We start from the raw sequence: 17338 nt of genomic DNA, 5'->3' as shown, positions 1-17338 counted from the left end.
TACATAATCTAGAGAATTATATAGTTTTATATAAAACTTAGACTAATCAATGGCTCTAAGTTGACTCGACTCAACTGCAGTGAGTTTGGTTTTTTTATTTTTTTAATCAATGCCTCTAAGTATGATAAGTGCTATCTAAATGTTAGTTATTATTATTATTATTCCATTTTGGGAGCCATCTTAGGTTATAAAGAAGCCTGGGTGCCACTGTCTCATGTGGAAGAAGTGCCCTGAGTCAGAGATGCTTCTATCTTGAGCTACACAGTCTCTGAGATAATAAGAAGGACCCATCTCTTCCCTATTCTGTTGCTCCTATTTAAGAGAAGCAGATTTTCCATGATCTAGATAACAAGAGTTCAGTACAGAAATGGAAAGATGATGGTTCTCAGAGCCCTTCCTATAACCACAACGGATCTGCAGTAACAGATAGGACTCTTGTGTTTGGTGGCATCAGCATCTCCATGCTATACTCTTTTCTTGCTTCTTTAAAAATTACAGGCAGCTTTCTCCATACACAGTGAGGATCTGAGTGAATTCACAATGGCCTCTGCCTGCATCTTTTTTATTTTCTTGTTTTAATTATCGTTATTGGTTGCTCTGCTATTGTTAGGAAAAAGCAAGTGTCTTAGGGATGAAGCTGCCTGAGCCTGCCCAGCATGCATCTGTGGAACTACAGCTCCGGAAGAAGCTGTAACACAAAGCCCCTCTGTTAGGGCAGCACACTAACCCCTGTGTGTCCCTCTCACATGAGCACAGGGGCTGAAATGGCCCTCCTCCTGTTCCCTTTCTCACCCTCCTCCCACCTTTCCCAGAGGGAGATCCTGTTCACACCAAAGAAAGCCAAGAACATTTAGTTCAGCAATAAGAACAGGTGGCAGCACCAATAAGGAACAAAACCTGGTATTCTTCCAATTGCTGAGGGAGGGAGAAAAGAAAGGAAGAACCAAAACCCAGGAATTATTTTTCCCTGTGGAGTCCCTGATGTTTCCACTCCAGTAAGCAGAGAAAACCCACCTTTGAGGTTTCTCTCAGCTCTTCTTCACATGGTGAAACCAAAGAGGTCTTCCTTTTCATTCTCAGGAAAAGGCAAACTCGGTGCAAATTACTTTTTGTCTGCTGTTAGCTGTTTTCTTGGATGCAGTGCAAAAACAACAAGACTTTAATGACTAAAAGCAGGTGCTTCCCCACCCATCTCTCTTGGACGAAGCAGCAAATAATTCTACCCACATGAGCAGATAATTATTTGGATTAATAAAAACCATGTAATATGACGGAAGTATCAGAAAGACAGAAAGTCTTTGTGCTATGGTATCTACAAACACAGCTGTTAATTGTCAACCACCCCCAAAAAACACAATCTCTTGTCTTTAGGTGGGGGAACACCTGTCTATTTCTTGCTCAGAATTTCCTAACCTTTGTATCTGAAAGAAGTCATGAGTAGAGGTGGTGGGAGTCAAGGAGATGGGCTCTCACCAATTTTGATGCTGTATAGGCCTTTAGAAAGTGCTCCAAGTAAGCAGTTCACCCCATCCCTGAGAGATGTCCAGCAACACCTTCTGCAAAGACATTAACACACTTTACACTCTGCCAATAACACAACCCTGAGGGTTTTTCTTCTTGATCTGGGCTTCCCAAATCTCTCACCACTTTGGTTCTCAGAACCACTAACTACTTTTCTCCATATCTTCTGGAAATCAGAGAAATTAAATGTGGCCAATCTACCTTGTTATAAACCCAAAGCTCTGGAAGGAAGATGAGAGGTAGTCCTTGAGGGTCACTGAGTACTAGAAAAGAGAACCTTCACTGGTTTTGTGTATTCAAAGAAGGTTGAAAGTTCTCCTTTAGGAGGGAAAAGAATATGCACTCAAAACAGTAACATCAAATTTTTAACATTTTATTTTTTATGATAAGTCCCCATAAGTATCTATCATCCAACTTCAACAATTACCAACCTGCAGCCAATTATGTTCCAGCTGTACCCCACCACTTATCCCTCTCTCAGATAATTTTGAAGCAAATACCAATCATTGTTTATATAGAAATATCTCAGGATGTATAAAAACTTTTTGTTTAAAACATAAGCATAATGGCATCATACTCAAATAAAATTCAAAAATAATTACTTACTATCATCAAATATCCCATTAGTTTAATAAAAACTCTTGATGCAACTTGGGGAAAGGCAGAGAACTACTGGTTAGTTTCTCCCTTGAGATTCTCTAGTCTCATGTCTAAAAACAGCTATCTTTTGAATTTACAGATTAAAAGCAACCACATATCCCATATTTAAAACAAACCTAATTCACAGCCATCGAGTCGGATCTGACTCATAGCGACCCCTCCTTTCTGAGGTGGTATCACTACGGAAGTAGACTGCCCTATCTTCCTTCCAAGGAGCGGCTGGTGGGTTTGAACCGCCAACCTTCTAGTTAGTCTCTTTAAATTAAATTCAGTTATCAATACCATATCTCCCCATGAGTTTAGGGTTTTATTTGCACTGTGTTCAGAACCTAATATTTTGGACTTGCCACAGTTAGGTTAAAGACCATAATAAGTTACCTATCACACTCACTGCTGCTACCTGTGCAAAATGGTTAGACCCTCATATACACACACAAGGAGGGAGGTACAGATAGAAACATCAAGATTTCACAATACTAGATAGAAAGACACAGAGACAGGCCAAATTTACCAGAGGATGATACTGCTTTTCATGGGAAACCATCAACTAATGTGGAGATTTTGCAAAATACAGTAGTCAATTTATGAATTTTTGCCAAGAGAAAAATAGAGAACCTTTCATTCTTACAATCTACAAAAGAAACTGGATTAATAATGAACAATGAATAATTTTTTTTTGTATCACTTTACCCCTGTACTTATGCTTCAGTATTTGACAGAGGAACAACTACACAGTACACACTCAAAAAATGCTAAGGGATTTGTTCTCTGAACTCTCAAATTCCCTTCCCCCCCCATTAACAAGTGGGCTATCAGTAGAACACACACCTTCTACCCCATCAACAGTCTAACTGTTCTCCAGATACAGACTTACATTCCAAGACACCTTATATTCAAAACTCTATTCTGCCCCCTTTCTACCCATCCCCACCACTCTCCAGCTTTTATGCCTTATACTGGCATTCTTAAAAAGAAAAATTACTAATTGAGAAGATTTGTTGAATTTAATCAATCAATGCAGCATTCTTCTTTGCCTATAACAAAAAACACTCTGTACTACATCCTGGCACTGCATACAATCCCTGGAAGGAGAACAAAATCTTTGTGGCATACTAAGTACAGAGGACGGATTTCCTCCTCTGAATAGAGATAAATAAACCAACACCAAAGGAAAGTCATACCCTGGGGACTGGGGGGTGTAAGAGCAGATTCAATATGAATAATAAATAAGAGCTCTAGGCTATAGGCTAGACAACAATTTAGGTCAGCAAAAATCTTTTAGTAACACTACGCAAACCAAAACCAAACGCACTGCCATCAAGTTGGATCCGACTCATAGCGACCCCTCCTTGGGTTTCTGAGGCGTTATCACTACACAAGTAGATTGCCCTATCTTCCTTCCGAGGGGTGACTGGTAATTTGAACAGCCAGCCTTCTGGTTAGCAGTCAAATGCCTTAGGTATTCGATGGGAATAAATTTGGGGTTTTAGAGAGGGCAGGGTAATTAACACACAAACTTCTTTTTTGCTAACCCAGAACTGACAAGCACTGTGGTTCAAAGTAAGCAGAAATACACAGTGACACAAACTTTTTCTCACTAAAGTCATCATTAATAATTCCCATGAAAGACTTCAAGGCTGAAATTACTTCAGCGATTTAGTATCAAGTAATAAAATAAAAAACAACTACACCTACTCTTCACTTACCTACTATCTCATTATCCAAAATTTCACATTTATGACAATAGTAAAAAACATGCTATCCAACTATTTTGCCCATTAACAATGCACATCTAGTAGTAACAAATGCTGAGGTACAATGCAAGAGTAATACTGGCTGTGATGGTTAAGGTTATGTGTCAACTTGGCTGGGCCATGAGTCTCAGTGGTTTAGCAGTTATTTAATGATATAATTTAGCAGTTATGTAATGATATAGTTATCCTACATTTTGTGATCTGATATATCATCCTCCATTTTCACATAATGCTGTTTTTTGTTTAAGGATCTAGTCTTTGGAAACTAACCATGTCAATAAGTGGGCAGTGGTTGTACATTTTTGCTGGACCCACACAAATAAAAGTATTATAAATATTGTATTTAATCACCAGAAAGTACTCATTACAACATATACTACACACATAGTGATGATCACAAGGCAAAGTATATTGATGGATATTCACAGAGCAGGAAAAAAAAATGTTTTTCAACAAAGATATGAACCAAAAGTTGTTTACATAAGGTACAGGCCAATAGTCAACACACCTTAGGAGTCAGGGACACGAACTTATATAATTGGAGAGAGGGCAGGGACGCATACTTTTTAGCTAGACTTAGAAGAGCAGATCCCTCATCTAAACATCAGGTTATAGGAAAACTTGCTATCCTCTGATTAATCTAGAAACATGGTTTGTTTCCTTTGTCCTTAAAAATAGGTTCTAGAATTGAACAACTGTGGTCCAACCTAGAGAATTCCAACTTTACAGAATTGGCAGATTCTATATGATTCCAATTGATGGATTTTGGAATTTCCCTGTTTTGAAAAAAAAACCTATGAAAAAAGAATTTTACATATCAAACATACCATTAAAGAATGCAAACAGGTCATAAAGAGCCAGCAAAAAGGAATTCTGATTAGCCTCATCAAACAGTCCTCTAATTTTTAAACGGGAAGTAGTGACAAAATGGGATTTAAATACATAAAATTTTACCCATACTGGTATACCACAAGTAACATGTAATTTAATCACAGGATACCTGACAACTGCTGAATTCCAGGCTTCATTCATTCTTTTTTTTTTTCTTTTAATTTATTATTTATTTATTTGTTTATTTAAGTTTTGCAGTGTTCAGGCTTCATTCACTCTCATATTCAACATATCTTTCCTTTTATGAGCTCCTCAATATAAATACATACCCACACATACACCTCAACCATCCCTCACCAAAAACATGAAGGCCTAGAGAAGGCGACCTACTGAAAAACTGTGAAACCACAAGTCACAATAAGAAAATCTCTTTCCAATTAAATAGGATAAGAGTGAGAGAGTTTAACAGACCAATAGAATAAGGGGGGGGGGAGGCAAGTACTAAAAACTCCATAATGAAAATGCAAGAACTAGAAAAAGAGTATGTCATTTCAGGAAAGGAGAATATTTATTATGGCCCAGGAACTATGCTAAGCATTGGGAGGAACACCAAAAGGGAAGAAGAGCTGAGTCACGTTCCCAAAAACTCATTCAGCCATGCTAAATACCATTAAGCTAAACAATCATGGATCTATACGGAGTATTTTAAAACCTTTATGAAGAAGGTAAATTTCTGAAGCACAGTTCTGAAAGGTGGGTGTAAGCAGAAGAAAGAGAGAACACTCCAGACAAAGTGAATGGCATCTGAAGTGTCTAAGAGGTAGGCAGAGCTGAAATGGAGTGTGCGTTGGGAGGGAAAGAAGAAAGTGTGGAATGAGTTTTTAAAAATGTCTACGATCATGCATTTTAAGTGATTTAAGAGACAACTGGGAACCACTTCAAGGTTATAAGAAAGTAGTAACTTCAAAATAGCACTCTTGGGTATTCTTGTTGTTGTTGTTGTTGTTGTTGTTATGTGCCGTCGAGTCAACCCTGACTCATAGCGACCCCTCCTTGGGTTTCCGAGGCAGTATCACTACGGAAGTAGGAACAAATACAATAGGGAGATACTAGAGAGAAAGGGGCAATTTTGAGGTCTTTAAAAAGAAAGAAAGAAAAGTACTGTTTTTGTAAAAACGATGAGCAAAAAGACTCACTACCAGAAACCTCACAGAGGAGAGAAGAAGCATAAAGGGAAACGGCAATCTCCTATGGGGAAATGTAGGCACTTTTTCATTTCCTTCTTTATACTGCAGTGTGCTTTCTAGAATGGTTGCAGTGCTTTTCTCTACTTCATAATAAACATCATCATACATATAAAAGAACAAATATAGAGTTGTACAGCCAGAGAACAATAAATAAATGTTCATGTGTCTACCATTCAATTTAAGAAGTAGAAAAATTAACAATGAGTTTGAGGCTCCCCAATTGATTATATCTTCTTCTCTTCACCTTGAGGTAACCAATGTTAAATTATGTGAAAATCATTTCTTTTCTCTACAGTTTTATCACATGCATGCATCCCTAAACAATATGTTGGTTAGTTTTGCCTCTATTATTTGTATATAAATGGAATCATAGCTTAGTCTTCTGTGGCTTGTTTTCTCCATTCAATGTTATTTTTGAGACTAATTTAAGTAGATGTATATAGCTACAGATCACTTATTTCACTGCTATCTATTTTACTGTGGGAATAAATCATAATTTTAAGTCCATTCTACTGTAGTTGGAAATATGTTTTTCCCATTTTTCTGTAATCATAAATACTTCTACTTTGAATACTGTGGAATATATCTTCTGATATGTATGCACAAGAGGTTTTCTATAGTGTATATCTAGGAGTAAAGCTGCTAGGTGGTAGGATATGTAGTGAAGTGCCTAGCTGCTAATCAAAAGGTCAGTGGTTCAAATCCATTAGAAGCCTATGTGAGAAAGATATGGCAGTCTGTTTCCATAAAGATTTACAGCCTTGGAAACCCTGTGGGGCAGTTCTACTCTGTCCCACAGGGTCACTATGAGTCATAATCAACTCAATGGCAATGGGTTTGGTTTGGTTTTGGTTTAAGATTATGTGTGCAAGTTCAACTTTCCTAGGCAATGGCAAACTAGTTAGTGGTATCAATTTACAGTCTAACCAGTGATATATATAAGTTCTGATTATTCTACTTTTTAGGCAACATTTAATTTTATCAAATTTTTAAATATCTCCCAGTCTGAAGCATTTGATATAATTTATATTTCTTATATTGCTAATGAGAATGAGCATCCCCCCTTTCTACCCGATGAATTGTGAACAGAAGGGACTAATGGCACTTCTTAACTGAGCATAAGGGTCATTTGAGTTTCCCCTTCTGAAAAATGTATTTTGTCCATTTTTACATTCATTTATTTATCTTTTACTTATTCTTATGTTGTTGTTGTTGTTGTTATGTGCCGTCGAGTCAGCCCTGACTCATAGCGACCCCTCCTTGGGTTTCCGAGGCAGTATCACTACGGAAGTAGGATTGCCCAACCTTCCTTCCGAGGAGTGGCTGGTGGGTTTGAACCGCCAGCCTTCTGGTGAGCAGGCAAGTGTCTTAGCCACTATGCTACCAGAGCTCCCTATTCTTTATAGAAGTTCTTATCTATCTAGATACTGATCCTTTGTTGGTTCTGTGAGTTGTGTACACTCTGTCCTAGTTTGTAACTTTGTCCCTTCACTCTTTGTGGAATCTTTTTGTTTTAAACAACTATAAACATTTATTATCTCACACAGTCTCTGTGGGCCAAGAATTTGGGAGTGGTGTCATCAAGAGGTCAAGATATCAGCTGGGTCTGCAGTCATTTGCAGACCTGACTGGGGCTAGATGATCCATTTACAAGACGGCTCATGCACATGACTTGCAAGCCAGTACTAGCTGTTAGCAAGTTACATTAGTTCTCTTCACAGAAGTCTTTTGATGAACAGAAGTTCTTGAATTTTTTACAGTAAAATGTATCAATTTTTTAACTTTATGTTCTGCACATTTTGTACATTAACCTTTTTTAAATTTTACCTTTCACATTTTAGTCCTTAAATTCATCTGAAATTCTTGTTTTGGTGTAATATGAGATAAGGACCCAATTTCAATTTTTTAATCTGTATGGATAACCAATTGTCTAGGAGCTCTGGTATCACAGTGCCTAAGGCACCTGACTGCTAACCAGAAGGCTGGTGGTTCAAACCCACCAGCCATTCCTCGGAAGGAAGGTTGGGCATTCCTCCTTCTGTAGTGATACTGCCTCAGAAACCCAAGGAGAGGTCGCTATGAGTCGTGGCCAACTAACTTGATGGCACATAACAACAACCAATTGTCTAAGTATTATTTATTGAAATCTATACTTTCCCATTGATTCACAAGGCAAGTAGTAAGTTTCCATATGTCTATTTCCGGGTTCTTGATTTTGTTGTATTGGTTTATTTATTATTCTGTGTCAATTCTACATTGTCTTCATTACTATAGTTTTATCAGTCTTTGAAAAAAAAAAAAACTCAACTCACTGACGTCCAGTCGGATCTGACTGACTCATAGTGATCCCTCCTTGGTTTCCAAGGCGGTATCACTACAGAAGTAGATTGCCCAAGCTTCCTTCTGAGGAGTGGCTGGTGGGTTTGAACCAACAGCTTTCTGGTTAGCGGTCAAATGCCTTAGGCGTTACGCCACCAGTCTTGGGAGATAGTAAATTACGGTCATCATTAGTACAGTTTGCCAAATATTTCTGATTCTTTACCCTTCCTAAGCACATGATCTGATTGTACTCCCTGGCCCTGTTGTGGTTCAACTGGGCCATATGATTAGCTACAGCCAATCGATCGTGAACAGAAGGGACTCATGGCACTTCTTAACTGAGCATTTAATTGCCTGTGCAAAACTCTCCAGAACTCTTCCTCCCTTTGGCTTAGCAACTAGTAATATTTAACACCATTGCAGCTTTGGCATCTGAGTTCCTAAGTGACTATAATCAGTACTGTCTCCCTACCAAGGGGCAGTGGATAAGTAATATAAATAAGAAATAAATCTTTAGTATATTTACCACTGAGATTTAAGGGTTATTTGTTACCACAGCATTAACCTAGCCCACCCTGACTGATAAATAAGGCTAGTTGCTCATTTTGTTGTTGTTCTTCACAAACGTCTCGTCTATTCCTCAGTTTTCTCTGTCATATAAATTGGAGAACTGACTTTTCTCAGCTTCTAGGAAAAACTTATTGCCTAGAGTTATATTGTTGTTGTTGTTATGTGCCGTAGAGTCGGCCCCGACTCATAGCGACCCCTCCTTGGGTTTCCGAGGCAGTATCACTACGGAAGTAGGATTGCCCAACCTTCCTTCCGAGGAGTGGCTGGTGGGTTTGAACCGCCAGCCTTCTGGTTAGCAGTCAAGTGCTTTAGCCACTATGCTACCAGAGCTCCTAGAGTTATATTAGTACTAGTACCACCATATGTGAAAAAATTAAGAAACACTAGGAAAATAGTTGGCATTAGCTAGTAAAGTTGAAGAGAGACATATCCTATGATCCAGCAATACCACTCCTGGGCAAGTATGCAAGAGAAATGTATACACAGATGTACAGGAAACATGTACAAGAATATTTTAGCAGCATTATTCATAAAAATTAAAAACTGGAAACAACCCAAATAACTACTGGCAATAAAATGGATAAACAAACAGTGGTTAATTCACACAATGAAATACCATATAGTACAGAAAATGAACAAACTAGACCTGCGCACAACAATATAGATGATCTTAGAAACATATTACTGAGCTAACAGAGATGCACAAAAAAATGTACACAGGATGATTCCATTTGTAATAAAGTTCAAAACAGGTAAATATTAAATTGAACTGTTTTAAAATGAATACTTAAGTAGTAAAACTATCAAATAAAACAAGAAAATGATTACCACAAAAATTAAGATAATGGTTACCCCTGGGGAAAGGGAAGAGGTGTGACTGAGAAAGAAGGGAGGGGAGATGTTTATAGTGTTGGCAACAGTCTGTTTTGACATGAATGATTGTTACAAAGGTGCTTATTCATTATACTACATTTCTGTGGGGGTTTTACATAAATGTTTTATATACTTTTTGTTAGATTTATTCATATCCACCTTATATACTTTGTTGATCATACAAAAACTATCTTTTTAAATTGCATTTTCTATTTGTTACTAATGCATAGAAATGCAATTGAATGTATTGATCTTGCAAGCAATAACATGCTAAATGCTCTCACTGATTCTACAGATTTATCTGTAGATTCTTTGGGATATTTTTAATACCCAGTCACATCATCTGCAAATGATGATAACTTTATTTTTCCCTTTCCAATTTATGCCTTTCCTTTGTTTTCCTTGTCTTATTATACTGACTAGAGCCAAGTTCACTGCTGAATTGTATTCTTTTCATGTTCTATAAAAAATATTTTTCAAATGAGGGACAAAAAAAATCCCACAGGAGGACCCAGGTGTTAACAGTCCATCCCAGATCCTTCTTCATACATTTATCATCCTTTCCCTTCTCTCAGAAAATTAAGCCCTCCAGCTTGGATGAATATCTATTGGAAACTATAGCTACTCCAGCAGTTAAATTTCTCAACTATTAGAACCAACTTCAGCTCACCCATACTTTCAGATTAATCCATCTGCATTACAAGTCTATTTATAATTTTTAAATTATGATAATTTAAAAGAATGCAAACAATGCTATCTAAAACCTGAAGAATGTATAAACCACAGACTAATTACTGAACATTTATTTAGCTTTGAGGAATTAACAAGCACTTTAGGTTGGGAGAAAAAAAAAAAAAGAAAGAAACTTTAATATACTCCCAACAGAGCATGAAGAGAATGCTAGAATTCCAACACATCTCCAGAGCTATGAAGACACAAAATAAAATCTTTGATGCCCAAAGCTCATTGACCTATCCATCACAAGCAATTGCTTCTCTGAAATGGTCCCAAAAGATTTCTTCTGCCCTAATAGGGTAAAAAACAACTTCCCTTCTGTATTTGGGTATTCAGAGGATGTATTATAAAGTGTAGTCACTGCTTTTCTTCACCTCTCTGGCCAGTTCTCCAGAGTCCACCTAGATCAATAAAGTGTATGGCACAGTTCTGACAAGGCATGTTAGGGGTCTTCTCAGTTCTATCTTCCGTTCCTGGTACAGATAAGAGATTTCAGTTTTAGATTCTTCTGCCAGGGATTTCTCCAGGATTCACATCTCCCTATCAAGTATATTGCTTTGGTATTTTTGTTTTAATGCCATGACTCAGACGTTCTATGGACTAGTTGACCAAAGGGCCACTGTGTTTCTTGTTTATCTAAAATTAGATATTTAATGTCAATGTACCTTTTAGAAAATCAGGCCAAATGCTCTTTTAGATGGACTTCTGTCTCAGTGGACATAGCCAGAAATATTACAATCAATTTGTAAAAGATTTGGTTTTATTAAAATTTAACATTTAAACTCCACAATTGATCAATAATTTATATTCTATGCTAAAAGTTACAATGGTTCCAAACAAACGGAAGAGAAAAAAGGTGGTTGTTTGTGACCCAAGTGGAAAAAAAAAGTCAGAGTACTCAGGCGGTATCTCTTCCTAAAGATGCTTGCCTATCATGAACCTAAAATACCAAAGTGATACTGGCCAAAAAAAAATTTTTGAATTAGGTATTCCAAGTAACCAACTGGGAAATTCTCCTAGATTTTCTGTCCACAATTCTTTCTCTAAGATGTAAAATCAACCAAATGAAACATATACTTCTAAGCATCTCGGTGACAAACTAAGAATTCAGACCTCATAAGACAAAAAATGTCTCTGGAAACCCACCAAGAACTCAAGTAGAGTTAGCCAACCACAAATAATCCATTGCACATATGGACCAAGAAAACACAGGGATGTTATTATGTTGAAAAAGCAGACAAAGTAATTAAAAATTGGACCTTTATATATCTTAATTCTTCCTCTTTAGCAGCATATCTAAAAATCTCTGAGTCAGAAATAATCTCATTTAAGGCCATTTTTTTTATTCTCAATGAATCTCCAATTTCATTTTCTATAGAAAAAAACTTGGAGCCAGACAATGCATGGAGTAGAGAATTGGTACAAAAAAATCTATTAAGAATCGTAATGGAAAACATTATGGAAAAATTTCAGTGTTGGCATATCTCAATAGGAATAAGTTGTTGCTATACTTAGCTTTAACAAACAATAGTTAATCCCATTAAAAATATTTAGCCATTTATTCTTTCAAATGAAAATTTAGAATTAATTAGCTTTCAGATAAACACTCAAAGTAGAAAAACATTTGAATGGTATCCTATCACATTAAATAGAGCTATGTGAGCAAAAAATGTTCAGAAAAAAACAGACTATCAGAGCCATACACTAATTCTTTGAAGCAAGCAAAACTTATTATATCCATCTTTTGCACTACATCACAAGAAGATAATTCAACAAATTCTTTAACCAAACTAACCAAATATTAATCATTTGGCAACCTAATAGTAATGAGAAGAAAAAAAAAAAAAAAGAAGAAATTACCTTGAGAGCACAAAAGATACAGGAATCTCCCATACACTTGTGAGTTGTGAGTTGCCTAAAGCTACGTCGGAAGATGTCCAAGTGCCACAAAACCTGGTGACAAAGGGAAAATATTGCATAACTCTATAAGGAACTACCATTTAATTTTAAATTCAACAGTTCAACCAAACATAGGCACTGATTGTAGAAGGTATCTTTATTCCCAAGAGAAACTCATTCTAGTATCAATAAAGGTGAGGTATCTAACAAGAGGCATAAATAACCATACTCTGAAAAGTATATTAATTTGTACATGAAATAAAGATCACACAAAAAAAATACGGTATGACATATATGAAGTGCGATCCTGAGGAGGAAATCTCTGGCTTCAAATCTGAAGAATAAAGGTTTGTTCAAATGGCCTATCTAAGAAAAATGAGGAAATTTTAAAACTTATATTAGAAATTTGAATTGTAATATGGAATTTTGTCTTTGCTATATTTCTCAATTTTTGGACCTTTCTGATATAACTTCCTTAATAGCTTTTAAAAAATGATGATATAAACAGTAATAAATCATACTAAGAATATATATTTTGGGAATATGAGGTGATGAGAATGGCAGTTTTTCTTCTGTGGTCTTTGTAAAAAAAAAAAAAAAACTATAACTTTAGTCCAGTCATGAGAAAAACATTAAATGAATTTAAATAGAGGGGCATCCTACAAAATGCTTCACCAATACTCCTAAAAACTGTCACAGGTCATCAAAAATGAGAAAATTCTGAGAAACTGTCATAGTCAAGAAGATATGATAAGTAAATGTAATAAGGGATTCTGGAACAGCAAAAGGCATGAGGTAAAAACGAAGGAAATTTGAATAAAGTATGAAGTTAAGTTGGAAAAAAAAAATGGTGTAAACAAAACACAATGCCTTTGGAAGCTCCTCTTTCCTGGGAAACATTTAATGGCATCATATATCCTACTTCCGTAGTGATACTGCCTCGGAAACCCAAGGAGGGGTCGCTATGAGTCAGGGCTGACTCAACGGCACATAACAACAACAACAACAAATATTAAAAAGTACTATCTCTGGGCCCTAGGTCACAGTAAATCTCTGGAACTTCTTACTTAAATATCTCAAGGCATACATTCTAAAAAGTTCCTTGAAACATGCTATCTTCCCAAGTAAATAACATCTTTTTATAATGAATGTAATAGATTCAACTGTGGCAACCACAGCGTTTATATTAAAACTTATAACATTAGATCACAGCAACACTTATTTTCAACTTGATTATAAGAGGTACTGCAAAACTGTCAATGCCTCAATCCTTAAGTGAGGCTATGGAAAGGTATGTGTGTGTGATGTGTTGCATATGGCAATGGAATTTAGAAGAGAAGAAATACACACAATTGCATTGTATTGAAATGATAGTTAGAAAATACAGAAGGAATTACATTGTATTGAAAAGATAGTTAGAAAATACAGAAATAAATAGAACTGCAAAAACAGGATAATGACCAAGGAGGTAAACATACACATTTATATCAATACCCTTTTTGTTTATTTCTAAATTGCAAAAATAATTATCAGTACATGCAGAGTCACTCAAAAACCTATTATGTATCATCTGGAATAAACCTAATCAACTCCATCTCAACTGCATGACATTTGTGGTAGCAATTAGAAGTTTTAATACTTTTAAGCAAAAACTAGAAAAGTAAGACAGAGTATGAAACTTTTATTAGACAGAAAAGCTTGATGAGATCCTTGCATTATGAATGAGGAAAATGAGACACTATCACTTGTACAAGGTTACAAGACTAGTCTAAATAAGGGCTAAAACTAGAATCTAGGCCTCTTGATCCCTAAGTCCAGTACTCTTTAAAACAAATACATTATCTTTTTTTTTCTTCAGTCACAGTAACCTATTTTCTCATTCCATCTCAGAAGAAAGCTAGTACTTCAAATATAATTATTCTCTTGACGGCAAATTTCATTTACTTTTACTCTGAAAAGCAGAAAAGAAGGAAAAGTAATTACTTGAAGGTGAAGCCAAAGGAGGATGAGCTTAACATTCTATGCACCTAACAAGGCACAGCAAAAAGACAGACTCTAGCTTTAGGATTCTGAGATTACTGAGGTGGCAAGGAATACCTAAAAGGAAAATCTGGGGTAGATAATAACTTCTGACTCATGGTAACCTCATGCACAATGGAATCAGACTGGTGTGATCCATAAGGTTTTCATTGGCTGGTTTTCAAAGGAGATTGCCAGGCCTCTCTTCCTATTCTGCCTTAGTCTAGAAGCTCTGCTGAAACCTGTTCAGCATCACAACAACATGCTGGCTTCCACTGAGAACCAAGTGGAGTCTGTGCTTGAAGTCCATTGGTCAGGAATTAAACCCGGGTCTCCCACAGGGAAAGTGAAAATTCTACCACTAATCACCTTCATTTTCCACTAGCTCTTCTCAGGTTCATCTGACTAGGTGCTGATCCTGAACCAATACAGGAAAGTTCAGGAAGAAGAGAGGAACTGGACAGCCAAAGGCTAGACTCCATTCAATGTTTGTGCTAAGAGCCTGGGTATTACAAGAAAAAAAAAAATCTGATAATCTTGAGTTGGTGGAAAGAATTTTACTAAAGAAAAACAACTAGAGTGATAAGACACTTAAATCTCAGAAGGGGAAAAAAAAAAGATATAGTGGAGATTGTTCAGGAAAATAGTCAATAAACAGGTAGAAAGATTACCTGGTGCAGGTCCCTCCCTTTAGGCAGATAAGTAGTAATTACAGCTATTATATTTCTATTATTATTATTTACCTTCTTTTTACAGACAAGGTAATTGAGATTCAAAGAGATAAAGTGACTTGCCTAAGATCACACAAATAGGTTAAAAAAAAAAGATTTCAAGCTGCTGACCTCAGGAATTGTCAATCATTATATTTAGAACAGTTAGCAGAAATATATCATTAAGAACTAAAAGTCAAAGTTGATCAAAAAGAAAAAAATTACCTTACCTGCAGGGCACTATTGAGGAAGCAGCTATTTTGTCCTGGCTCATTGCTGAGGCCTTTGCTGGGGGCTATAGAAGTTGAACTTCGAGGCGCAAACATCCCTTGGACACTACCACGGCTCCCTGAAAAATAATTTCTCTTCCAAGACATTATTGTTCACATTTAGCCTAAAAACACAAAGAAGGTTTTGTATTGTTTTGGCAGGAAGTTTTTTTTTCTGCTGAAGTCCTCAATAGAAAGAGAATTCAGAATTTAATGAGTTTATGTTGAACGATTTTTGAGTTTACAGCCTTCCAATTATCACATATATAGCTTCAAGGACTCAGGTATTCTCTTAGATCCAGATGACAGAGCGGTCTTTCATTTACTCCAAATGATGCCCAAAACGTAAACAGTACAGGACTAATGCAAACAGAGAAATCCTTAAGTATTGCTTCCTTCTATTTTTCTTGAACTGCCTCCATAAATTCCTAGTGAAGTAGCTGTAATAATCGACTTCAACAGCATCCAGGATCACAGTAAGTTGTGTTCCTTAGGCTTGTTTTTGGTGCCTCTTGTGGACTGAAGACTTTTCCAACTAGAAGGAGAGGCAGACAGATAAGCAGGAATCCAACATAACCCTCCTCTCCCTCTACTGCCTTGTCCTATCATCCTCTCAAGTAAAAAGGTAACTCAAAGTCTGAGCAACTGACAAAGATTCCACAAGGCCAAGAAGCTTGTTTGAATTATATGGAGTTTTTGTTGATGTCGTTGCTGCTATTTTTTAATGTGCCCCCAAACTTCTATTATCCCATCCAGATCTTCAGAAAGTCTCTGTCTTTTCTTCTGTGACTAGAATAGCCAGCTGTGCCAGAGAGCTTTAACAGAAAGGAGGAAAAAAAATCAAAAGCTTACGTCATATAATGACTCTACTGGCTTTGTGCTGTTCTGCCAAGATCAACGTTGCCTCACCTCTCACTATAAACTTGAAACTTGGCAAACAATGCCACACACACAATAAAACTAACAACAACAACAACAAAAGAGAACTACTCAAATCAAGGAGGCAAAAAACTAAAAAACTCTATACTTTCATGGGAAAAACTCTCTGAAATGGTCTTGAAGGTAATAAAAATCAAATATAAACTTTCCAGAATCAGGCTTACCGAAAAATCACCAAGTAAGCACACACCAAATCAGGAATTGAAACAATTTCTTTGGATGTTATGAAAGCCTGTTTAAAGGTGGGAGGACCAAGTTATCAGTCTGGACTCTGTTCTGAGTAAAGATATCCCATGTCAGAGAAACACTCATGCTGAGTAAACCAGTGTCCTTAACATCCAGTCCCAGAGAACTAAATCTTCTCCCGCTGTTTGTCTGTTTCTTTCCAGAGGACCAAAGAAATAATTTGAGTTACAAATCATATACTCCTCATTTTATATTAGAGGGGTTCACAATCAAAAGCCATCCACTAACCAACTTTAGTTTTCAATTAATTAAAATGCCAGAGAAGCAACAGGAAGTAATACCAAACCAAGCACCTGCCCTGGAAGGAAATGCTTCTATTCTCTCATATTGTTTTTCTGGAAAGCTACGATGGCTACATTAAAAAAAAATTTAAGAATACAAGTATTGAAATCAGTTTCTAATAGTTTCCCCAAACTTCTCTCTTCATTTCCTGCATCATATACACCACCTAAAAAAACAAAAATGCTCTAACATCTTAATTATTCTCTGGGAGGTAACCTAGCATTATCTCCAGTGTGTCCAGTGGAAAATGTGAGGCACAGGAATATTAAAGGGTTGCACAAGACTGTTCTTTCCCTTCTCCAGATTCCCAGACTATTTATAATCTGCATGTCACAATTAAAGAATTTGATTACATACTATACTGCCATATTATTACCTATTTGTTTTTACTATTCTCTATTTGTTTTATGTGGTGTCAGTCATATATCCCAAATATGACTATTTGAAGTGAAATACTAACTAGC

At 36.4% G+C, this 17338-nt stretch overlaps 1 protein-coding gene across 1 annotated transcript in view; it reads right to left on the bottom strand.

Moving 5' to 3' along the window:
• Positions 1-15515, bottom strand: part of USP54 (ubiquitin specific peptidase 54) — a 79211-nt gene extending 63696 nt beyond the window's left edge. Inside the window, exons 1-2 of the mRNA XM_007940611.1 lie at positions 15369-15515; positions 12371-12463 (exon numbers count right to left, since the gene is read on the bottom strand). Of these exons, the coding sequence (XP_007938802.1) occupies positions 12371-12463; positions 15369-15515 (240 nt within the window). The remainder of the gene's footprint in view (positions 1-12370; positions 12464-15368) is intronic.
• Between the last annotated feature and the right edge of the window lie 1823 nt (positions 15516-17338).

This window comes from Orycteropus afer, unplaced genomic scaffold (assembly GCF_000298275.1).
Source record: "Orycteropus afer afer isolate SDZICR_OR568_19922 unplaced genomic scaffold, OryAfe1.0 scaffold00070, whole genome shotgun sequence".
NCBI lineage: Eukaryota > Metazoa > Chordata > Mammalia > Tubulidentata > Orycteropodidae > Orycteropus > Orycteropus afer.
Note: the sequence above shows the minus strand (reverse complement) of the source record. Positions and strands in the feature narration are given on the sequence as shown.